The 26,609-nt window shown below is 43.0% G+C and overlaps 1 protein-coding gene across 1 annotated transcript in view; it reads right to left on the reverse strand.

The window, feature by feature from the left end:
* ATR (ATR serine/threonine kinase) overlaps positions 1–26,609 on the reverse strand; it is a 1,835,177-nt gene that overhangs the window by 816,192 nt on the left and 992,376 nt on the right. Inside the window, exon 25 of the mRNA XM_044071973.1 lies at positions 3,561–3,675. Within this exon, the coding sequence (XP_043927908.1) occupies positions 3,561–3,675 (115 nt within the window). The remainder of the gene's footprint in view (positions 1–3,560; positions 3,676–26,609) is intronic.

Consider the following 26,609-nt stretch of genomic DNA (forward strand, 5'->3'; position numbering starts at 1 on the left):
AGGTGCGCAAGTTTCCTCCAATATTCTAAAGACATATTATAGGTGAATGAACTGGCTTGTTTCCAAACTGCCACTAGCTATGCATGCAGTTGGTGCCTCCTTCAATACTGGTTTCACTGTCCTGCATCCATTGTATACCAGGTGAATTCTTGTCTGCCCCTCCTTCCTGAACTAGATTAAATGAGTTATCAAAGAATGAAGGAATAATTGAAAATACATACATATACACACACACACACACACACACACACACACACACACACACAAACTGTGTGTTTGTGTGTGTGTGTATGTATATGTATATGTATATGTGTATATATATATATATATACATATATATATATATATATATATATATATATATATATATATGTATACACACACACACACACACACACACACACACACACACACACACACACAGACACACACACATATACACATTTTGTTCTATTGGTGATGGTTATTTTTAGTATTAAATTCCTTGATCTTATATGTCACGCCATGGAAATGATCAAAAACTTATAGTAAACCTCCAGATAATGGACCCAACTCAGTTTGGTTTAGTCAAGGGCACGTCATGCCTACTCAACCTGCTGGACTTCTTTGAGAAGGTCAACAAAACAATGGATGAGGACAAAATGGTTCACACTGCCTACCTTGACCTGGCCAAGGCATTTGACACAATACCACACTCAGGCATTGTTGACAAACTCAAGAGGTTAAGTACAAACCCGGATGTCACCTGGTGGATAGCCAACTGGCTCACAGACTGGACCCAAGTCTTCCTCTACAAAGAGGACAGTCGCAAGTAGAGTCCCCAAGGGATCGATCCTCCCTTTTTCGCATTTACTTCTCTGAAGAAAAGGCCATTGTCAATGGTCGCTGGCTGACTAAATTTGCAGATGATTACAAATTAGAAGCTGTCATTGAACCCCACCCTGAAGCAAATGCTCTCTAGAAAGGGCTGATACAGACAAACAACTGTGTCAGACCCATGGAATAAAACCAAATGCCAAGAAATGCATAAAAGTATCCTCCAGCTCATCATCCACCCCTAGTAACTATCATATTGATCACACACATAGACAGTAATCTAGCCTTTGATCATCACGTGTTTACAGCAGTGAGGAAATCATTCTATGTTGAGCAACTTATAAAGGTCCAGGGAAGTCAGTGTTCCACTATATTTGGCATTCACCAGACATATCACCGACTACAGTGCCCCCTCTGATATGTACCTAGCTAGGCATATCTAAAAATTGGAACACCCACACATGTTCCTGAGTAAAAGGATGCAGGGTGTAAGCAAAATGTCCTATGCAAACCTCCTCAAGGCCCTATCCCTGTATTCTGTCTCTTACCAGCTGTTGAGGGGAGATGTATGCCTGGCATTCTGGGCACTGTCAAACCCCACTCTGATGGACCTCCTGCATATCCATAAAATAAAGAGCACCAGAATTACCTACTCTAAAGACTTAAACCTTGCCTGTGATATAAATAGGACCTGGTGGAGACAATGTATGTATCCCAGAGGGTTTACTATCACATATTAGATTGTCATTTAGACGATCGAATATGTGGGAAAATCATTTCCTCGGACTGAGAGTTTGATCACCACAATGTTGAAGCTGACATGAGCGAACAGCCGATATTATCAGCTTCAACACTGCGGTGCAGATCGCACTATAGTGGAGATCGGGAAATGTACCCTTACCCTCACTGTAGTGCGATCTAGGAGTTTGTATATATAAGTGGGGGGGTGCAGGGGGGCCTGCTCCCCTGCAAACATTATTGTTAGTCGTTGACAGATGTGAGCATTTCAGCAAATTCGATATTCGACATTGCTGAAATGCTCCGTTCGATCTTTTGGTTGCTCAGTGTTTTGATTTCTGACAATATTTGTCAGAAATTGTTGCATTCGTCTAAATGACGTTCGCAAATATAATAGTAAAGCATCCCAGAGACTACCCAGTCTCTGGAACAGACTCCCCACCCATGTGAAGCACAGTTTCTCCCTAACCCAATTCAACTGTAACTTGGACAATTGGATGGGGAACAGGAAATTCATCCCTGGTTTGGCACCTATGTCTCTGATGAACACAGGCAACCTGTAAATGGTTTATCTCCCAGGCCCCTGTTTGTAAATGTTTCATCTCCCAAACCTTTACATACACTTATCAAAGCTACCAGAACCTGTCAGAGTCTTGGGATGCATGGCTAGGCTTAAAAAGACACTTGTGGTCATTAGCCTAGTAAACACCTATGAACCTATGGTAGCAGTGCATCCCAGACACAGACTTTCAAGAATAACCTCTTCAGACATTGCATAATAAACCAGGTACAGTCATTTCTACACATCACTCAAGAAATAGAACATAATGACAATTCTTGAAGCCCTTCTAAATAGTTCATATTTTCCAACCTTGTGAGTCTTCCAGTAATGAGCAATGCTCAAAGTGTTTTTTTCGAGGCTACAAAACACAGCACTACATTAAATGATGGCTGAGATCATCGAGATATAAAGTGGTACAATTTTGTGTCTTTCGGCTTTTCCCGGTTAGGGGGTCGCCACAGCGGAACTCTGGCACGCTAATGATTGGTAGTGGATTTTTACGTACAGGGTTACCAGCCCTGACGCACAACCTTCAACGAGGGCACGCCCCATTCACGTATGCCTCCACACAGAAGACGCTCTTGCTGAGAATCAAACGGGACAACATCTTGCTATGAGGTGACAACGCTACCGCAGCACCACCACCGCAGTACATATAAAGTGGTACAATAATCTCCCTAAGGTAAACAGACATACCCTTTAGAATTATTTGAACTACAGAATTATGCTTTGTTGACTTTGGCAGATGCACACACTTGACACAGTTGACACTATCCACTATTCTCCCTAAATATTTCATGATGGTATTATTTTTATGATTTTGCCATTTATTTGGTAAATGAAGTTTATATTAATTTTGCTAAGTCTTGCAATACACCGGTGGAGTATTTCTGTAGACCATTTTGGAGAATTTTAATACCTTTACTAAAGTAACTCTGTTACCTTTTGCAAGCATCAGTAAATCTGGTTATCCAGAGTGAATTTCTCACTTTTACATCTAAGAAAATTTGCGTATAAAAGAAATGGTCACAATACATAGTCCTGTGGAATACGAGATATAACTCTCCACCTCAACTTGCTTCATCCTCCTACTTTATCACGGTGCTCAATTATTGCATAAACAAGTTCATTATGAATATGACTACCAATCAGAAAAAAGCAGTAAAGACATGTTCTGGTTAAGCCTTACTGAAACAGCACCTCCAACCAAAATGTATGCATATACAGTCTTTTTTGCTTAGGTATTAATTCCTCCTATAAGCAGGCCCCAATAAAAACAAAACATTCTGAATCTCATAAGTAAATTTATTTTTTAACTGAAATGTCATTTGAGATTATGAATTTTGAATTACAAATTTGCATATATACATTGCTGACTGCTTCATTCATTAATTACAAATTAAAATCCATATCTTAGCACTTTATTAAAGCTGAATTCTCATACCTTCGTTATAAGATATCCTGCCCATGTTGCAGACCACTCAGCAAAGTTGCTACCAATCCGGTATATGGGCTTCTTTATTTTTGACCAATTTATAGTCTTCTGTGAGCTCTTGTATCTGAAATGGCAGTGAGATTAATTTTACTTTCACCTCCTTTTACAGGGAAAAATGACAAAAAGCCTAGCCACCATTTAAAAACAAGTAAACTATAGACATATGACCATTTAAGGTCTACTGCATAACCATAGAACAATAACATCTGGAAAATTAAAGTTAAGCAACTCTAGCATTATACACAGAAACGTTCATTTTTTTTTACAAGCAGTCTCCTCCCAAAAGCATCTCCTGACTTAAATCATCCATCATTCAGATCAGTATAAGATGCAGGCCTTTGCAGATATTCCAGTCTTTTTCCAGGCATACAGGTGGGAGCAAATTATTTTTGCTCCATGCCTTCAACTTCAGTTTAATCTGACACAACTCATCAACAGTCAATGAATACTGCTTTAGATTTTTTTTATCATAGGATCATAGCAAGTTATTAGGCCACTGGCCCTGAGGCCCTTATATAAGCCTAGCCAATAAATGACCCCATGTTCCCACAAGTCATTGCTTTTGTATGAATGTTTGATGTTCTGATTCTGTTTGGTACAGCACAGTTCCGTAGCTTGGGGAGATGTGGCAGTGGAGAGACTGCAGTGCTTCTATACTTTTCTGAGTAAACTGGTTAACAACAGAAGGATACAGTCAGATGCCAAAATACCTTCTTCTTCTTAAGTCTGCCCTTCTTCCATGGTTCTGCAACCATGGAATTGATACATCTAAGTAACAAGGTGTGGAGACGAGGCCTTCCCCAACTGTGGATGTAGTGCAGGTGAATTTGCACCTCTTTCAGATAAATATTATTTGTTTAGTTTCAGTGTTTTTGTATTTTTTAGCTTGTGTGTGTGTATATGTCTCTGTATCCTGTTTGATGACAGGGGATTCAATTTCTTTGTCTATACTGTTCAATGATGAACTGGTTCAAGATCGTTTACACACAGTTCTTTACAAAAAGTCAGTATTATACAACTCCCATGTCATAAGATGCACTGATATGGACAAACCACACCTCCAAACATTAGAAGAAAACTGGGTGGGAAATGAGCATTAACTGTTCCAAAAGCCACACTTGACTACTCATTACCTGAGGTGGGGTGGGGGAGGGGTAACAGTCGTAGTACTTCACTGAAGTATGCCTTGCTTTAAGACATCTACTGCAACATACACATGAACTTAAGAGACAAGACTGAAGAGCAAGGCCAGCTTCAGATGAAAGTACAATACTAGAGTCAGTACCTCATCTGGAAATTTTAAGACAAGATGCCTGATCATACAGCTCCCCAAAAGCTGCTCCATTTCTCAAAATGGTGTAGAATGTACAGTATTTAGCAAAAGCATCCTCTTTAGAGATTTTCTTCCAAAAAGAACATTTTGTCAAAGCCATCATGAAATTGGCCACTGACTGTTAGCATAAGAGATGTTGGGGGAACTTTTTTATCCAAATATTAAGTCTTTGCTTGGTCAGTTCTTTGACTTTCACAGCAAAACCAACAAATATTTGGATGTCTTTAAGATGTGTCTTAAGCTTATTCAGATACATCTGCAGCCATCTCTCTACATCCAAGTCCAATAAAAATGTTTCCCGTTTGTACTACAATTTTGGGGGAAAGAGCACTGCTAGTTTGATATGTTGACTCACACTGGAAGAAGCAGTTTTCTTGGAATTGGAGTGTTATGTTCCCAAAGGATACTGGGTTCATTTGAAAATAAGAAAGAACAAAACCGAGTGAGGCAGCAACCAACAAATTTAATAAATGACCAAAATGAAATCTTTAAAAGCGCTTTTTCGTCAGCGTTAGTACCTGACTTCTTCAGAAATAACATACAATGGATTGAAACATACCATTTGTGAATTTCAAATAAGGAGCCTGTTCTTACGTAAGACGCTGAACCTACTTCATACATATTTAAAGCTACATACTCAATTATAAAATGAAACCATTAAAATTATAAAACTAACTTTTAAAAACAACACAACAAAGATTTTATAAAAAATACAATATATAACAGTAGAAATAGCTACAAAAATTGGTAAGTATCATCTATTTAAACTTTTCAATTTCAACAAGCTTGAAATTGAACACAGATCATTTATACCAGGGTGGCTATAAGCGTTGAGCCTGATTTGCCAAACCAACTCAGCTTCTTCAAGTTTCAATGGTCTAGGACCCCCTCTGCTATCACAAGTGGCCTGATCAATGGCCAAAAACTTAAAAGTATGACTATGGAAAACTGAAATATGTTTTGCTAGGGCATTATCGAGTTTGAGTTTTTTCATAGCATATATATGTTCGTAAATTCGGTCCCTAAGCCTTCTTTCGGTTTTACCGATGTAGAAGGCAGGACATAGTGTGCACCTAGCTAAGTAAATAACGAAGGAAGAGTTGCAATTAAGTTTGTGTCTTATTTTATAAGAGAAACCATTTAAATTAAAATAAGACACTTCTTCCACGTGCCTACAGTAGTTACAATTTTGACACTTCCACATACCAGCATTAAATACTGGTGAGGGCAAGCTACTCTCCAGAATCGTTTTGATGTTCCTCCCCTTCTTGAAAACTACCTTGGGTCTAGTACCCAATTTATCAAAGACATTTGGGTACAGTTTAAAAAGTTCCCAATTTTTGTTGATAGTGTCGATGCAGACCTTACTGCCTATACTAAAAGTTGTAATAAACATAGGGGTTGCTGCATCATCCTTGAAATCTGGATAAGTTTGCTCGCTCCCTTGTGTGGTGTTGGTGTTAGAGTTAGGTGTACTGTACACAGGACTAAAGATCCTAATGTCAGTCGCTGGAAGCAGTGGTTTATAAAATAACTGGCTTCTTTTGTCCGATATTTCTTTAATTAAATTGTCCAAAAGGCATACAGGGTAGCCACACTGTAAAAACATGTTTTTAAGTACTACACATTCTTCACTGAAATCGTCATCTAAACTGACCATCCTAGAGGCTCTAACTAATTGGCCTTTTACGACCGACCTCTTTTGAAAAAAAGGATGGCAACTAGTGAAGTGTAAGAAAGTGTTGGAATAAGTCTTCTTACGGTAAATCTTTGCTGTGTAGCAATTATACTTGATGTTTTTACTTAACAAAACGTCAAGGTAAGCTATACTATCAGTCGAGAAAGAGTGTGTAAACTCTAAAAAATTGGTGGTGTTATTAAAGTACTGTAAGACTAATTTACTGGTCACCTCATTAACATTAATCAACATAAAGATGTCGTCGAGGAACCTAGTGTAAAAAATTACCTTATCACGATATTGGTTGTTATCTGAAAATACAAATTCAGATTCCCAGTGAACTCGCCAACCAAACTATACTCCTCCCACCATTAAGTGAAACCTCCATCACCAATAAAAAACTTCTGTGTGTAAAAACTGGGAAGTGTTTGAGTGTAATACTTCATTTAGTCGTGCCTGATAGTCAGTCATACTAAAGACCACCAAACCACCACCTTTATCAGGCCGGTTCTGTTTCATGCTGAATTGATAAACCTTTTGACCGGACGTTTTTGGAACTAATAATTGCTAATTGTGAAAAACACACTATAATGTTTGGATAGAACTCTCAATAATTTGGTCATTTATTAAATCTGTTGGTTGCTGCTTCACTCGGTTTTGTTCTTTCTTGGTTTGTTTGCCTTTCGTGGTTCATTTGAAAATAAGGTCAGGTGCTCTGCCTGAAATCCATCTTTAACCACATGCATTTCCTAATAGAAATAACTTTTTCTATAAAAGCTGCTTAAAATCAGAAGACAGTGCAGACTGGAAAGGTGGCAGTATGTTTCTAAATGAAGTGAAGACAGCCAGTCTGGCATTTGGTCACATACTGAACACAACTTCCAGAAAAAAACGTATGACTGACTACTGTTCTGCCCTGGCAACCTGGATTATGCTACATTAACAGAAAAATGTAAATTACTGCAATGTGAAACTTCAGAGAATGGGGCATCCTAAAGAACTGAAACAGAAGGCATTTTATAATGAAGCCAAAAATGGATGGTACTCACTTTCTACACAAGCCTTCCTGGAAAACGGTCCTAAGCAGTTTCAAGAATTTCAATTATTAGGAAGAACAATGTTTTTAACAGACATGTTTCTCTTGCCTCAGATATCAAAATCTCTTATTTGCACTTCAATGAAATTAATTTTATTAGTTACAAAATTAATTGGAACCAATGAGTGCTTTCAGAATCAGTTAAAAAAAGAAAAAGTTAAACTATTTTTACACATCCCATTAACTTCAAAAAAAGAAGAGAGACAAACCGCGTCACTCTCAGCAAGATGACAACCACCTATGGCGAAATGAGCAAATCCTCTCCCAAGACATAAAACTATTACTTCTGACAAACACAGAATACCATTCAGACATTCAATCAGACCGTAATAAATTTCAACCCTACAGCTGTCCATTTCAGATCTTAACCATTTGCCTTCAGGAGACAAAAACACAAAGTTCCACCTATTCAAAATAAGTAAAGGATAAACTTGGTCATAAAAAATGCAGTGTTTTACTGGAACTACTCACAGAGTAATTTATTTAACATAAGTTCATGGAGCACTTCAGCAGTTATGTTGAATCTGTCAAACCCACCTCAACATTATTATAAACATACTGCAGTTAATCAACTATCCTTGATAACTCCAGAATATAAAAACTTTTAGCACAACGACTTAGGCAACAGAACGTTGAAAAGGTCGCCACCAAACTTATGGAACCAATAATAAGAAAAATAACTAAAGATCCCATAGAGTTTAAGAGATACTCTGGAAATGTTAAGAAAACGTATAATCAATCTTCAGGAAAGTCTCCAAAAATAGATGGCATTCCTGTGGAAGTTTGGAAATTAACCAGGAAAGTGATAAATATCTGGAAGACTTTGTTTAACAGTATTTTAAAAGGCAGTGAAGCATCAACATCTTGGAAGAAAGCTGTGGTGGCTATGTTACCAGAAGATAGCAAAGACCATTCAGTTCTAACTTCTTTTAGACCCATTTCAGTTTTAAACCACGGTTATAAAGTGTTTACATTTATACTCCCTAAAACAATAGCAAAAATGTTGCCAAAATTGACAGATATGGATGAATATGGTTTTGTGGAGGGTAGGCAAATATCTGACATTAATAGCACAATGACGATCCAACAGGGGAGCAGAATATAAGAAAATACCTCTGGTGTTGCTAGGTCCTGATGCAGAGAAAGCATTTGACAGAGTAGGCTGGGATTTTATGAGTAGGGCATTGGAAGCATCTGCATTCCCTGATACAACAAACAGGTTAATTAGAAGGATATACAATGGATCAAATGCAATAATTAAAATGGGAGGGTTCCCTCTTTCCCCTGTTATTTGCTTTATATAATATTTTTGTGAAGAAAATAACGGCCTCAGAAATACAAGGATATAACTGGCATGGTAAGCAAACATTACTTTGTACCTGACAAATTCAATGAAGGACATCTCAGTGTTGTGGAATATTTTGAGACAGTTTCAAGTGTGTTCAGGATATAAAATTAATGAAGATAAAACACAGGTTATAGCTGTAAATTATGTACCCCAAAATTGGTTCAGCAATACCCATATTTATGGGGACATAAGATTAAGTATTTAGGAGTATGGATTAAGAAGGCTTCTGTCACGGCAGCTAAAGGATATGTGAGAAGAGACTAAACAAAAGATAAACAAAAATTAAGAAACTGAAAAATCTTATTTATGGATGTAGATGGCAAGATGCAATTGGTGAAAGCATTTTTAGTCCCTTTAGTCTTACTGATGGGACAAGCATATTTTTATCAACCAGAGGAGAAGTTGTGGACAATAATTAATAAAGAATTGAAGGAATTTATCTAGGAGGGGAAGAGGGCAAGAAATAAGTGGGATAACTTGATCCTTCCAAAAATTGTAAGGTATATTTCAGGGAAGAGTTAAGACAGGCAATGGGTGGCACTGAAGAACTACCAGACTGCTCGGCAGCCACAGCAGAGGTGGTAAGGGAGACTACTAGAAAGGTGCTTCATGTGACATCCGGACAGAGAAAGGAGGACAAGGAGAAATGGTGGTGGAATGAGGAAGTACAGGAGAGTATACAGAGGAAAAGGTGGTGAAAAAGGAGTGGGATTGTCAGACAGATGAAGAAAGTAGACAGGAGTACAAGGAGATGAGGCGTATGATGAAGAGAGAGAGGTGGTGAAGGCTAAGGATACGCCGTATGGCAAGTTGTATGAAAGGCTGGACACTAAGGAGGGAGAAAGGACCTGTACTGGATGGCTAGAGTGGGAACAAGTTGGGAAAGATTGCAGTAGGTTAGGGTGACAATGGATAACAAGGGAAACTTGCCCACAAGTGAGGAGAATGTGTTGAGCAGATGGAAAGAGTACTTTGAGGGGCTGATGAATGAAGAGAATGAGAGAGGCAGAAGGTTGGATGATGTGGGGATAGTGAATCAGGAAGTGCAATGGATTAGCAAGGAGGAAGTAAGGACAGCTATGAAGAGGATGAAGAATGAAAAGGCTGTTGGTCCAGATGACATACCTTGGAAGCATGGAGGTGTTTAGTATAGATTGCATTGGGGTTTTTAACCAGATTGTTTAACAGAATCTTGGAAAGTGAGAGGATGCCTGAGGAGTGGAGAAGTGTTTTGGTACTGATTTTTAAGAATAAGGATGATGTGCAGAGCTGTAGTAACTATAGGGGATAACATTGATCAGCCACCGCATGAAGTTATGGGAAAGAGTAGTGGAAGCTAGGTTAATAAGGGAGGTGATGATTAGTGAGCAGCAGTACGGATTCATGCCAGGGAAGAGCACTACAGATGTGATGTCTGCTCTGAGGGTGTTGATGGAGAATAATCGAGAAGGTCAGAAAAAGTTGTACTGTATCTTTGTGGACTTAGAGAAACATCTGACAGGGTGTTTAGAGATGAGTTGTGGTATTGTATGATGAAGTCAGGAGTGGCAGAGAAGTATGTAGGAGTGGTACTGGATATTTAAGAGGGGAGTGCGACAGTGGTGAGGTTTGTGGTAGGAGTGACGACGCCTTGAAGGTGGAGGTGGGATTACATCAAGGATCAGCTCTGAGCCCTTTCTCATTTGCAGTGGTGATGGACAGGTTGACAGATGAGATCAGACAGGAGTCCCAGTGTACTATGATGTTTGCAGATGACATTGCGATTTGTAATGAGAGTAGGGAACAGGAAGAGGAGACAATGGAGAGGTGGAGATATGCCCTTGAGAGGAGAGGAATGAAGGTCATCAGGACTAAGACAGAATATATGTGTGTGAATGATAGGGAGTACAGAGGAATGGTTAGGATGAAGGGAGTAGAGTTGGCGAAGGTGGATGAGTTTAAATACTTGGGATCAACAGTTCAGAGTAATGGTGAGTGTAGAAGAGAGGTGAAGACGAGAGTGCAGGCAGGGTGAAGTGAGTGATTTGTGACAGATGGGTACCAGTAAGAGTGAAAGGGAAGGTCTACAAGATGGTAGTGAGACCAACTATGTTATATAGGTTGCAGACGGCGGCACTGACGAAAAGACAGGAGTCAGAGCTGGAGGTGGCAGATTTAAAGATGTTAAGATATACTTTGGGTGTGATGAGTATGGAAAGGATAGGAAATGAGTATATTAGATGGTTAGCTCAGGTTTGGTGGTTTGAGGACAAAGCCAGACAGGCGAGATTGTGTTGGTGTGGACATGTGCTGAGGAGGGATGCTGGGTATATTGGGAGAAGGATGCTAAGGATGAACTGCCAGGTAAGAAGAAAAGAGGAAGGCCTAAGATAAGTTTTATGGATGTGGTGAGAGAGGACATGCAGGTGGTTGGTGTGACACAGCCAGGTGACACACCCAGGTACAGAAGACAGGAAGAAATGGAAACAGATAACCCACTGTGGTGACCCCTAACAGAAGTGGCCAAAAGAAAAAGAAAATAAATTGATTCCAATAAAACAAAGTGGTTTAGGTTTACCTGATTTGAAGGGATATTTTAGAGCTACACTGATAAGTCTCCTATACATAACACAAGCAGAAGGATATAATGCAAAGTGGAAATGGATGATAATGAAGCAAGGGAAAAGTTCAAGAGAGAGAGAGAGAGAGAGAGAGAGACAGTGGGATTCTGGATGCAGATCCTTCAGAATAATAACCATACAAAATATTATATTCATAAAGTATCAGAAAGTATTCCAAGAACTAAGAAAATATGAGAATGGGCAAAAGAGGTTTTGTCAATACGCATGACTGGAAGTAGGGGTACAGAAAATAGATGAGGGGGCTGGAATTTACTGGAGAAACCTGGCAAAGGAACCATGGGAGCAAATAATTCATACAGGGAAAGGTAACGTTCCATCGGAGTAGTTCTACTTCATTTGTCTTCAACCTGTGGGTCCTCGGATCCAACATGGCTGCATTTTCTAGCTACAGCTCTGAGCTCCATGCTCCTCCCCCCACTCATAATGCTCCCAGTCTCCCTTCTCTCTTCAGATCAAGTTTGCTGCCCAACATATAACAATTACCCCGACCACACAAAAACTTATCCTTCAAGAGAAAAATACCACAAAACCCCTTGCATCTCGGCATAAACAAGGATCCTAACAGAAAAAGTCCAGAACAAGGGACATATATTATCCTAAAGGATAAGGTCAGGGGGAAGGAGGGGGGGAATGGTTGAAAACAAATGAAATAGAACTACTCAGATGGAATATTACAGTGAGTACATAACTTCTTTATCTGAAGTAGTTTACTTAATTTGATCTTTAACCTGTGGGACAGAGTCCTCAGCTACCTAATCCTTGGGGGGGCCCTCATGGAAGGATATTCCAGAGCACCGCAGGTCCAAAAGATGCTCTACTCCTAGAGACCAAATCCAGCTTATAGTGAGAAATACAGGTGTGAGATGAGGCCCAAGTAGCAGCTGAACAAATATCATCCAAGGAGACCCTAGACCAAAAGGCTGCAGACGTAGCCATGATCGGGTCGAATGAGCCTTCGCTTTTCCTGAAAGAGACAAACCTCTATCCGAGTAAACCCAGGGAATGCACAGAGAAATCCAGCGAGCAATAGTCACTTTTGAAACAGGTTTGCCTAAAAAGGGCTTGGCATAGGACACAAAAAGCTGGTCACACTTGCGGAAGGATTTAGTCCTGTGTAAATAAAACCTCAACTGCCTGTGAACATCCAAAGAATGTAATTTGTGTTCCCCTTTGTTTTGATAGTTCGGAAAAAATACAGGGAAATAAATAGTCTGAATGATATTAGCCTCCAAGGCTACCTTAGGGAGAAAGAACAGATTAGCACGTAGCAAGACTCTATCCTTGTGAAAGATCACATAAGGGAATTTGATAGGAAGAGCATGGAGTTCCGATACCCTTCTAGCGGACGTAATGGCAACCAAAAATGCAGTTTTCCAGATCAAAAGTTTCAGATCCACAGAGGCTGCAGGTTCAAAGGTAGGAGAGACCAACGCTTGCAGCAACAAAGTGAAGTCCCATGGAGGAATGGGATTCCTTGACCATAGGTCTGAGGAGAAAGACGCCTTTGAGAAAGGTTTTACAAAGTTTCGAAGAAACTAATAAAGACATATCCACCCCAGCATGAAAATTAGAAATTGCGGCTAGTTGGACTTTCACCATAGAAGAACTAGCGCCTTGATAAAAAATGCTAGCTAAAAATTCTAGAACTGCTGGAAGTGGTGCAGTGAAAGGATCCAAAGACCTCTGAATGGCCCACATTGAAAAACGTTTCCATTTACTGTGATAAATTTTCTAGTGGACGACTTATGAGCCGCCCCAGAATGGATTTAACTGGAGATGACAGACCGGAAGCCCTAAGAATCATGGGAACTGGAGCAGCCAAGCAGTGAGCTTCAGGCTGCCCAGATCTGGGTGAGAAAGCAGATCCGGGACCCGATCCAAGATCCATGGTGGAGCAACTAGGTGAGACCTTAGTAAGGGAAACCAAACCTGTCGAGGCCAGAATGGGGCGATGAGGATCACGGTGCTCCCCAGCCTTCAAGCTTTCTGCAGAAACTTTGACATGAGGGGAAGAGGAGGGTATGCATAAAGGAGCCCGGTAGGCGAAGCATGAATCAGTGTGTCTCTGGGGGCTTCTCCAGGAGGGAGGTTCAGAGCGAAAAACTAGCTGCATTTCGAGTTGGAAGTAGATGCAAAGAGATCGCAGCAAGGACGACTCCACTCTAGGAAAATCTGTTCCGCTACTGAAGGTTTCAGAGATCACTTGTAAGGCATCAGAATGGATCTGCTGAGCATTTCTGCTAAGATGCTAGACCATCCCGGGATGTGCATTGACACCAGAAAATGGCTGGTGGAGATCGCCCATTCCCACACTCTCATGGCCTCTCGGCATAATGGATAAGATCTGGTCCCCCTGTTTGTTGATATACCAGACTACTGACATACTGTCTGAATTGCAATCGTTCCCAGAGGAAGATGAGTATGTAGGGCTTGCAACGCGAGAAGAACCACTCTCATCTCAAGGATGTTGATGTGCAAAAAGGTCTTGTGAGGGGACCACGTGCCCTGGACTGCCCTTCCCAAGCAATGCTCCCCCCTCCCAAGCAGGGAGGTGTCCGTGGTCGCCGTGGTTTGGGGTAGAGGAGGTTAAAAAGGACGTCCCTTGTGGAGGTCTGGAGACTGAATCCATCACCAAAGAGAGCTTTTGCACGCTTTTGAGATCCTCACTGGAAAGGACGAATGAAAGTCTAACAGAGACCACTGTACCACTAACGTCCACTGTAGAACGCTCATGTGAAGATGTGCCATGGGGGAGAAGATTTATTGTGGCTGTCATAGAACCTAACGCTCTTAAGACTGTTTCGGCTCTGGGTGAGTGGGTCTGTAGAATATGTGACACATGTATCCTCAAGCTGCGTATCCTGTCTGATGTGAGGACACCATAGATTGTACTGTGTCCAGCCATGCCCCAATGAACTGTAAAACCTGAACCGGGTGAAGAGCTGATTTGTTCAGACTGATAGTAATGCCCAACTTGTCAGCTAACAGAAGGAAGGAGTCCCTGGCTTGACATAGCAGATGCTATGAAGGGGCGGTAAAGAGCCAATCGTCCAGGTACGGAAAGACCGGAATGCCCTGAAGCCTCAGGTGAGCTGCTACCACTGCCATTACCTTGGTGAACACCCAGGGGGCTGTGGTGAGACCAAAGGGGAGGGCTCCAAAATGGTAATGATTGGCTCCCAGATGGAAGTGAAGGACCCTCCAAGAGCACCTGTGCATTTTGATGTGATTGTACGCATCCTGGTGATCTATCGAGCACATCCAGTCTTTTTCCTGCAAAAAAGGCAGAATGGATGGGATCGTGACCATCTGGAATTTTGTCTTTGTTACTGACAGGTTCAACTGGGACAGATCCAAAATTGGTCTGAGGTCCCCCGTCTTCTTTGGCACTAAAAAGAACCTGGAGTACACCCCGGATCCGAATTGGTCTTGTGGACTGGTTGGATGACTCATTTTCTTAGCAGTGATTGAATCTGTACTGCTGCTTCCTCCCGCTGCGTGGGTAGAACGTCTGGGAGGGTTTTGTTGGGAGGGGGTAAGCCCTTGAAAGGGACGAAATAACCTCTGGATATGACTCGCAACACCCACTGATCTGTTGTCATGGACTCCCATGCTAGTGGGATGGGTGACCCCTGACTGCCTCCAGAGATGGACAGCCGGGCAACCCTTCAGGGTTGCTGTCCAGGTTTGTCCAAGAAAGGTTCTTGGAACCTGGAATTCCTAAGACCCTTTCTGCTTCTAGGGCGGTGTCTATCGTATCTCCTTCTACCTATGGGGGAAGGCGAGTCCTGAGCATCCTGGGAAAATGCCTGAGATTTGCGGAACCACTACTTCTGACCTCGCTGCTTCCTGGAAAAGGACCTTTGAGATGGAGAGAAGAGGACTCCGACGGCAGACAGTGTCTTCCCATCCTTCTCGCTCTGGACTAAAGTCTCTCTGTCTTCCCAAAGAGGAAAGAATGATCACAAGGGGTGTTGGTGAAAGATGCCTTGAAGGGTTCCGGGAATTGACATAAGTGGAGCCAGGTGTGGTGCCGAATGGCAATGCCTGACCCCACCGTCCATGTGGCTCCCTCCGTGGCATGGGACAGCAAATGCATGGACGTGCTGGCTACACATTTGAGGGTGGCCATTCGTGCAAACTGCTTTCTGTTCTCCGTCGACATGGACCCCAGGGTCGACTCCGTGAGTTCCTTGACCAGGTCTCTTTGAAGTCTAATAACATGTGCCATGTAGTTCAGCGCCCTCATGCAGAAGGTAGCTGAAGCATAGACTCGCTTCCCAAAACATTCCAGTTCTGCCGTCATCATCGCATCTACAGGGGACGCCTTATGCTAGTGAGGTTTATCCACAGGGGTGCTCAAGACCTTATCCGGGCATTTGGGTATAGGCTCTATGGTGTCCGGCTCCTTTCATGCCCTAGATGTTAGCAGATTCACGAGTGGATCAGCAGGAGGGGACACCCAAGAGGTAGATGGGCCCAAGCCAAATGCCTCCAGGAACACGGACTTGTCGTAGGTTGGTTTTGGGGCAGACCACCCCCCCTTTGGCAGAGGATCTCCATGATTTCTCCAAAGGAGACATCCTCGGGGGGGGGGGGTCCTGGGGAACTTTCCCCTTCATCCAAGTCCATGTCCTCTGTGAGGGACCCTGGAGGGGAGTTCAAGTGCCTTCGTTTGTGTGTTTGCTTGCAGGGGAGCTCCTCAGGGGGACTCTCTGGAGAGACCTCACAAGCAGGTTGTTCCAAGACCGGAACGTCCTGGGGTAATATGGCTACAGGATGTCCATGAGAGGGCAAGAGGGTCGGACCTGCACTCAAGGCCAGTGGGGGTCTGGGCTGAGTCCGAAGATGAGACAGTCAGAGGCCGCAACCCTGCGAAAACCCTCTCAACCACAGTGAATGCAAAGTGAGAACGGACCTCCTGGGCTGAACTAGCACAGACCGTTCCCCTCTGAGCCAACCAGGGAGCCGGAGCTGAGCCTCTAGGAGCCAAGAAGCCAAGGGGAATGCTCCTCTCTGACAAGCCCAGAGCAGACAGCACCCCCTCAGATCTGACACACACAGGGCATTGGCCGGCATCGAGGTAGAGGGTACCATTGGCGCCGACCCCTTGACTCAGACCGTCCTTGGATCCAACAGCTCCGAAACCGCGGGTCAGATCGGAGAAGAAGTAATAGGTCTGAAAAAAGTACAGTTTTGTACCTACCATACATGTAGATGTTCGAGTGCTAATACAGCTGCAGTAATCACAGATGGGTTTTCAGCCGTCAGGCGGTCCCTCGGTCGGCCGAATTCCAAAGTCTTGGTCCGGCGTCGGTTGTCGCCGCTACTCTTCTGGCGTCAGGAAGGCCAGAGTATATAAGACACAGCCGACGCCATGTTCTTCAGTCTTTCTTGCCCCAGATGTCAGGTGCCCCCAAAAGGAAGGCAATACATACATAAAGTTTTTGTATATGTGAAAGAAATGCAATGTAATGCAAAATCAGTGTAAGCAAGCAAATAAAACATAGCAGGATAACCCAGTCAAGTGGTATGTGAGGAAGGAAGGAGGGAAACCTGTACTGCAGCTGTATTAGCACTCGAACATCTACATTTATGGTAGGTACAAAACTGTACTATGTTCATCGTGCATACAGCTGCAGTAATCACAGATGGGTAGAGTCCCATAGCTATGCATAGGGTGGTAGGTACTATGAGGAACTGGGTTGAGCCAGAATGCCCTGCAAAACAGCAGTGGCAAAGCCTGCTCTTGTTCTGGAATACAAGGGCAGGTGGTAGTGTTTTGTGAAAGTATGCACAGAACTCCAAGTGGCTGCCTCCAAAATATCTTTAGTAGGAACACCTCTGAGGAAGGCTGTAGAGGTGGCTGTGGCCCTGGTGGAGTGAGATCTAATACCAGTAGGGTCAGATTTCCCATGATAGGAATAAAACCGTATGCAGTGGCCAATCCACTTGGAAATGGTCTGTTTTGTAACAGGTTTCCCTTGAGCCCCTACAGCGTAGGACACAAAAAGTTGTTCTGATTTCCTGAAGGACTTTGTTCTGTCCAAATAATAACGTAGCTGCCTATGGATGTCTAAAGAGTGTAGTAGCCTTTCCCCTTTGTTTTGAGGGTTAGGATAAAAGGTAGGTAGGTGTATGGCTTGATTTAAGGCTACCCTGGATACCACTTTTGGCATAAAAGAAGGGTTGGTCCGAAGGGAAACCCTGTCCTGATGGAAGATGAGGAAGGGCTGCACCGCCATGAGGGCCTGTAATTCAGAAACCCTACGAGCTGAAGTGATGGCCAGAGGGAAACTTGTTTTCCAGGATAAATATTGCAAATCTGTTGAGGCAGCAGGTTCAAAAGGAGGCAATGTTAATTTTTCTAGTATGTAATTAAGGTCCCAGGCTGGAATTGGTTGCTTCCTTGGAGGTCTTATATTCTTAGCCCCTCTGAGGAACTGCCGTAAGAGTGGGTGAGAGAATAACGGGGGAGCAGTGTTGAATTCTGCAGAAATGGCTGAGGCATGTATTTTTATGGAAGAAAATGAAAGTCCACTGTTCAGCAGTTCAGCCAGGTACTGTAAAACCTGAGGCAAGTTCAATTTTCTAGGGTCCTGGCCTCTTTTCTCATTCCAACAGCAAAACCGCTTCCATTTGGCGGAGTAAGCTTTTCTAGTAGATGGTCTTCTGGCTTCCAAAATGACATCCTGCACCTCCTTGGAGAGTAGGGTCTGTTGTGGTATTAAGGGATTTTCCATGCAGCGAGGTTGAGTGTTTTCAGCTGACTGTGAAGAGTTTTGTATCTGTTCTGAGTCAGCAGAAGAGGTATTAGAGGCAGGGACCAGGGAGGAGTATGTGTTAGGCTCCTCAGGAGTGGGTACCAGTGTTGCCTTGGCCAATCTGGAGCAATCAGTATCATCCTTGGTTTGTCTGTTCTTGCTTTCAGAAGCACCTTGGGCAGAAGAGGCAGAGGTGGGAATGCATAAACTGTCCATGCTGTCCAACTGAATGAAAGGGCGTCCACTTTCCAGGCCTTTGGATGGAAGGTCCTTGAACAAAACTTTTTCAATTGATGGTTCCTGTGGGGGGCAAAAAGATCTATGTCTGGCCTCCCCCACGCTTGGATTATCTCTGTAAACACCTGAGGATGTAACTTCCATTCGTGTGGATCTGTCATATTTCTGCTTACAGTGTCTGCCAGTGTGTTTTCCAGTCCTGGCAAGTACTGTGCTTGTAGCTCGATTTGCCTTTCCACAGCCAAGTTCCAAAGAGTCATGGCTAGTCTGCACAAGGGATATGAATGTGTTCCTCCTTGTTTGTTTATGTACCACATTACTGTGGTGTTGCCTGTTCTTATCAGTAATTGTCCTGGATGCAAGAAGTCTTTGAAGGCTGTAACTGCATTTATTACTGCTAGCATTTCTTTTTGATTGATGTGAAGGTGCTTTTCCTTTTGGGACCATCTGCCCTGAATGCACCTGTCCTTCATGTGCGCCCCCCAGGCGTAGTCTGAGGTGTCTGTGGTTATGACTTGTTTTGCTTGAGGCTTGCAGAATGGAAGGCCTGCGTTTACTTGACATGCTTGGGCCCACCATAGGAATTCCTTTTGCAAATATGGAATTATCGGTATAATTGCTTCCAAGCTGTGACTGTGTTGAGACCATAGATTTTTTAGGTACCACTGAAGTTTCCTCATATGCAACTTTGCACATGGGATTAGAAGAATGCAAGATGCCATGAATCCCAGAGCCTGCAGGATTTTCCTTGCAGTAAGCCTGGTGCTTTTTGCTAGTGTTTTGAAGTACTGAGATAGTTGCCCTTGTTTTTCTGGCGTAAGATATGCCATCTGGGTGTTTGTGTCCAAGCTGGTACCCAGGAATGTTATTTTCTGAGATGGTGTTAGCCTTGATTTCTCCTTGTTGATGGTATATCCCAGAGAAAGCAGTAATCGTGTCACATATGCCAGATGTTCCAGTAGTATGTGTTTGCTGTCCGCTTGGATCAGGCAGTCGTCCAGATAAGGGTAAATTTGTATCCCTTGAAGTCTGCAGTAGGCGATTACTGATGCCAGGCACTTTGTGAATACTCTGGGCGCAGTAGATAAGCCAAAGGGCAATGCAGAGAATTGATAGTGGATTGAACCTGCAAGAAATCTGAGGTATCTTCTGCAGCTTTGTCTGATTGGGACATGCAGGTATGCCAACCTTGAGGTCCAATGTTACCAGCCAAAACTCCTTGCCCAGCATGGGAAGAAGTTGCTGTAATGTGAGCATCTTGAATTTTGGAACGAGTAGAAATGTGTTTAGAATGGATAAGTCCAGAATGGGTCTCCAGTCGGTTCCTTTTCTTGGTACCAAAAAAGTCTTGAATAAAAACCTTGACCTTGTTGGTGCGTAGGTACCTTTTGTATAGCTCTCATGTTTAGGAGCTTTGAAATTTGCAGTTGTGCCTCTGCCCTTTGATTTTGTGGCAGGTTTGGCATGCCTCTCATTTTTGGAAGAGTGTGAAATTGAAATTTGTAGCCTCTGTTTATGATGTCCAGTATCCATTTGTCTGTTGTGACAATATGCCAATTGCTTGAAAATAATGCTAGTTTCCCTCCCAAAGGTGCTGCCAGCTGTGACTTGCTTGGCAAGGAAATGAGGGAGTCATTGGGTTTGCTTCCTGTATTGTTGTGCACTGTCTTCACCACCTCTTGGTGCTGGAGATTGCCATTGTCTGCCTCTATATGATCCTTGTGGTTGCCCTCTGCCCCTTGTGTCCTTAATTGTGATAACAGGTACTGTTGATATTTAATCATATGAACCTGACAGTTTAAGGCCCTCATGGCTAGGGTGGCCGAGGTATATACCTTCTTACCCCACCTTTCTAGAGATCTAGATTCCCTTTCTGCAGGAAGTGGATTCTTGGCAGTGGAAGCCTTTAATCCCTTGGGGCCTTGTGAAATGGTTTCAGGGTCAGCATTATGGCCTTTGTAGAGAAATTGGTGAGAACTGGGTACTCTGTAATACCCATCAGGCTTTACTGGTGCAGGAGGCAGAGAATCAGGGTTAAGACAAGCCTCCGAATAGACATCATCCAGTACATCCAAAACAGGGGATATAGCTAGAGGTCTGTGCTGAGGTAACCAAAGAAATTCCCTAAGTCTTTTCTTGGAATCTGAAAAGTGTTGGCCTTCCCAATGGAAGTGTTCCCTCAAGGTGTGCAAGGTTTCCCCAAAAGAAAAATCCTCAGGGGGGGATACAGAAGGAATGGACTGTTCTGCATCCGAATCCTCAAAAGGGGAGTAAGAGTGTTCCTCTGCATCAGAATGTTCTGATAAAATGGATCCCTGATCAGAAGAGGGAGATTCTTCCTCCACTCTGGGTCTCTTGTCAGGAGGGGGCTGAGAACCTCTGATAAGAGTTATTAGAGCCTCAGCCATTTTAAGCATCTGTTTCTTAGGCATGGGTCCAGGAGATGGGCCTTGTGCAGCAGGCCTAGTGGGATGCCTGGCTGCTTTGGATTTAGTAAAGGCCTTAATTGAAAAAGAAGAAGGCCTAAATACACCATGGGTGGAGGTGGACCTGTCCACATTAGTAGGCTCGACATAAGCCGGGGCTTCGGTTGTAGTCTGGGAAGGGGCCGAGGACCCAGCGGTCTCGGGTACAGAGGACACCGCCAAAGGAGTGTCGTCGGTAGTCAGGGACTGCAAAGGCGTCTCGCTGAGAACCGGACCACGTGTAGCCTGTTTTGGCGTGGTGTCGGCGGAGACCGCGGGCCTCGCGTGTCGGTCCTTTTCCTTGCGTTTTTTGGATAAAACGGTAGTCGGAGTGTCCGACAACATTTTATAGTCAAAAGCTTTACCAAAATAGTGTTGGGCGAACTCCGCCCGACGCTTGATAGTGCGTTTATTGAAGGTAGCGCCGGCGACAGCCCGAGACGTCGTGGTCTGGGCCCAAACAAGGTATGCAAAGGGAATGGAAATCCTTATGCGGTATTTGCTTCCCACAAGAAATACAATTATTCACTTTTTCTGACATCGGTCTGAGGCAAGAAAAGCTTCCCCAACGGGGTACTTAGCTTTAATGAAGACTTCGGTTCCAAATATTTTCGTAATTCAGGAGCTGGCCGACCGGCACTTGCGAACTGCTTCTGCTTCAGGCACCGCGCGGCAAAAAAGACTGAAGAACACGGTGTCGGCTATGTCTTATATACTCTGGCCTTCCTGACGTCAGAAGAGTAAGCGACGACAACCGACGCCGGACCAAGACTTTGGAATTCGGCCGACTGAGGGACCGCCTGACGTCTGAAAACCCATCTGTGATTACTGCAGCTGTATGCACGATGAACATCTGGTTAGAAGGTACCTGCTCCAGCGGGAGAAGGCCCTGGCAAGACCCTCATCTGGATATGAGTGTGGATAAATCTCTACATCATATTGTCCATCTCCACTTCGGAAAAGCTTCGGATGGCATGGGAGGAAGCCAAAGTGGGCCAGGATAGCCAGTGAGGGGAAGGTCTACGGGTGACCGGCTAATCAAGTCCTCAAGCTTAGGGCAAAACCTTGGGATCTGAGCAGAGGGGAAACAGGCCTAGAAACAGATTTGGTCTTCGGCGGAGGGCTGGTCTCAGACAAGCGGTCAGGGGAGTGCTTATGAGATCAGTCTTTCTTGACCTTATCCCCTTCCCTGGACCTCTTGGCGGGAGGGTGAGTCCCTGAGGCCGAGGAAGGGGAAGAAGCAGCAGCAGTTGCTGCTTTTTTGGCTGGTGAAGGTGGGACGTCCGTCCCAGATGTGGAGGGCAATAGGCCCTTCACAATGAGTTTGTCCTGCCTGTCCTTAAGAGCTCTGGGGTTAAACCCAGTGCAAACAGGACAGGGGGACTGGAGATGAGTCATGCTCAAACAAACCACACACACAGAGTGTGGCTATCCGCTGGGGAAAGCTTATGGCCACACTCTGTGCATCTTTTAAACCCAGGTTTTGGGGCATCCACCATGCCAAAATACAGGATCAAAGCAAGCACACACACACACACACACACACACACACACACACACACACACACACACACACACACACACATGCACACATGCACACACACACACAAAAACACACACACATGCACACACACACTCACACAAACACACACACACAAAAACACAAAAAATACACAAAACACACACACACACACACAGTAAAAGAGGGAGGAAAGAAAAGCCTACAAGAGGAAAGATAGCTACGGAGAAACCTGGGGAGTACAGAAAAAGTTTAGAGAACAGAAAAGTCAAAATTTTTTTTTACCACTTTAAGTACCAACTCTGGAGTTTGGACCACGTTGCTAACACTATGGCGGCAAACGAGATCTGAAGGGAGACTGGGGGCATTATGGGTAGGGGAAGAGCATGGAGCTCAGAGCTGTAGATAGAAAATGTGGTTGTGTCGGATCCAATATGGATCCGAGGACCTACAGGTTGAAGATCAAATTTAGTAAACTACTTTGGATCCCATATTATGAGTAACAGAAAAGTATATATGTGTAAGTAGACTTAACATAACAGGAGATGCTCCAATAGATAACTGCTGCAGTGGCCTAAGTTACATGGGTCATATCTTACCAAGACCAAGAAATGGACAATCAAAGACCTCCCAAAGCTTTAGGATATCTTCCATGTACCTTAACCACTGACCAGCTAGAGGAGAGCTGTAGAATGTCAGTGGTTAGGGCACCAAACCTTCCAAGCGTCTTGCCTTAAAGTAAGGGAGGCTACAGGCCTGCCAGATAAGTATGTGCAAGGAGAAAGGGAAAAATATCCACACTCTGCCATAAAACATAATAAAAGAAGGTGGAGGAATGGTGTTCCTCCTACTGCAACAGTAATCTGTTTGGTAAGTTTAGTTACACAACTGTATTATGCTCTTCATTAGACCACTATTGCAAGAGCCTAAGACAGAGCCAGACAGAGAGGAGGGGGAAGGATCAAGATTCCAAAAGAGCCGTGAGAACAGTCCTAGCAAAGTCTGCTCTGGATCTAAAAAATGACTCAAGATTGCAATGCTTGGTAAAGATGTGCGCAAGATGACCAAGTTGCTGCCTCTAGTGCATTTCTAGTGTCCACCACTTTTCTAAAAGCCACTGAAATAGCCAAAGCCCTTGTAGAGTGGGCTCTGACCTTAACCAGGAAGTGTCTTATGGTGAAAGTAACAAGAAAACAATAGCACGAGACAACCACTTAGAATCTGCTTTCAGAGTGACTCTCTTTTTCTTACCTTCATACTTGTTTAGAATTCATGAAGGTTTCTGTACTGTCAATATAGTATCCAAGCTGCCTGTGGACATCTTTAGTGGGAATTCTTTCTCCCCTTTTTTTTTGCTTCTGCATATAAAACTGAGATGAACAGCTTAGCTGAAAGTAAACTATGAAACCACTTTAGGCATATAAGAAGGATTTGATCTCAAAGTTATCCTGTCCCTGTGAAAGATGAGAGAGGGCTGGATCAGCATAAGAAACAACTCAGATACTCTTTTCGCAGAAGACAGAGCAAAGAATAAGACTATTTTCCAAGATAAGAACTTAAAATCATCCTCATAAAGTTCAAAAGGAAAAAAGTGCAAGTTTCTCAAGTACAAAATTAAGATCCCAGGAGGACTCACCTGTCGTCTAGGTGGATAGTTATGTTAAATCCCATTCAAAAACTGTTTGACTTGAAGCAGGGTAGAAAGAGAGGATTAATGGGCAGACAAGCAGGGATGGCTGAGAGGTGAATTTTGATAAAAGACTAAGAAAGGCCATAGGATATTAACCCTTATAAATACTGTAGAACCAGAGGAATATGGACCTAAAAAGGATCCTGGCTGTGTTTTTAACACCAACTAGAAAATCTTATTCCATACAGCCACATATTTTCTAAGTCTCCTTTAATATTTACTGCACATAGGTCTTTAAAGGGTGTTAAAATTCTACTGTCCAAACAGTGAGTTGAAGAAATTGCGGCTGGGAATGTATAAACACCATCTGTCCTGTGTGAGTAAGTCAATCCTGTGAAGAAGCTTGCGGTAATAGGCCCTGGCCAGTTTGGAAAGGGAGGCCCACTGTTGCCTGGGCCAAGTATCATCTTTGGATAGTCCTTTTTAATCTTTAGAAGAACCTTATTAATCATAGGAAAGGGTTAAAAGGCATACAAGGACATCCTATCCATGGGAATGAAAAGGCATGTCTTCTAGGCCTTGCTGCATGGATTCCTGGAGCATAGTTTCTTTAAATGTCTGTTGTGAATGGGAGGCAAACACATCTATCTGACATGTTCCACACAGTTGCATTAATTCTTGAATAACCCCGGGTGCAACTTACATCCATGGAGGTCTGTACTTGCCTTGCTCAGCTTGTCTGCTATAACATTCTGCTCTGATGGAATATAAGTAGCCCCAAGGGTCAGATGGTGTTGAGTTTCCAGGCTACCATTGCTAGTCAGCAAAGGGAATAGGAATTGGTTCTTCCAACTTGTTTATGTACCACGTCGTTGTGGTAATGTCTGTGGTTACTAGTAGAGGGCCTGGAATCCAAAATAGCTCAGAGATTTGACAGCATTTATTAGAACCATCATTTATTTGACATTCATGTGCTTTAATTTGTCCTGTTGGTTCTGCAGAGTCTGAACTTTCACCCCTCCATGGATAAGGCTCACCAAGCAAAGTTTGAAGCATCTGCGGTTACAGGGAAAAGGGGACCCTAGAATTTGGAAATATAACTAATGTTGGTGTTGAGTCCAAACTGATTTAATGAACCACTGAATTCTCCTCAGGTGAAGTCTGGTCAAAGGAATTATGAAAATTGTACAGGCCTTGAAACAATCCTGAGATATCCTTGGCAGAATCCATAGTCTGGAAAATATCAGAAACTGTTCTTGTAACATTCCACTTTTTCCTGAGGGAGAAAAGCCATCATGAAGGATGTATCTAGGAGACATCCCAGAAACACTATCCTGTGAGATGGAATGACAGAAAATTTCTCTATGTTCACCTGAAATCCCAGACTGAGATTGTTTTTATTTTTTTTAAACCAAGCCAGAAACACCTGGCAACATGTCAAAGGACATGCAAAAACAAGACAGTCACCTTGTGAATACTCTACAACCTGCAACAAACTATTACAGGAACCAGTTACTTCATAAATATGCTGAGCTGTCCATAATCCAAACGATAAATCAAAAGCAGATAACTGAAAATGTAAACCAGACAGAAAAATGTAAAAAGCGACTGAAACATTTGACTATTGGCATGTGATGGCAACCTTCTTTTAAATCCAAACTTACTAGAAAATTGCAAGGAAGAATGAGTGATAAGGATGGCAGAGATTGCATTTTACATTTTGGGACTGTGATATGAATGTCTAGGACAGGTATCTAATCATCATCTTTCTTTGGCATTAGAACGATTCCATAATATAGGTATTTCCCTATTTGTTCTGGAGGAGAACGTTCTATAACTCCCTGCATTTAATCTAAGAGTACAGGAAATAGGGATGTTTGATTGGATGGTTGCAGAGGAATGCCATGAAAAGGAAATATTTTTGAATACTCTTAAGAACCTGAGTGTCAGACATTATCTAGTGCCACAAAGGGTAAAGAAAGCCTAGGCTTTGAGCAAGCTTTACTGAAGTGTCAGGGTGGAAGGGGAGAAAACATGAAGGGACATATATAGTCAAGTCTGCTTTTTTAGCTTGTCCTTGGTTACAGGAGCATTCCTTTCTCTTTCTTTCTTTCTTATTTATTATTTATTTATTTTACATTTGTTGACCGGGCTAGTCTAACTGGATATATGTCCATTTTCAGTAGAGGCCCGGGGAGAAAAGCTCCAAGCACTAGCAGTGACAAAGAATACAGTATTTAGTAAATAGTCAAGTTACAGTACATTGTCTGTGTTGGCAAGCACAAAAATAGTAATAATTCATTTATT

This window comes from Protopterus annectens, chromosome 5.part0 (genome assembly GCF_019279795.1).
Source record: "Protopterus annectens isolate FY-2018-M chromosome 5.part0, PAN1.0, whole genome shotgun sequence".
Classification (NCBI taxonomy): Eukaryota; Metazoa; Chordata; order Ceratodontiformes; family Protopteridae; genus Protopterus; species Protopterus annectens.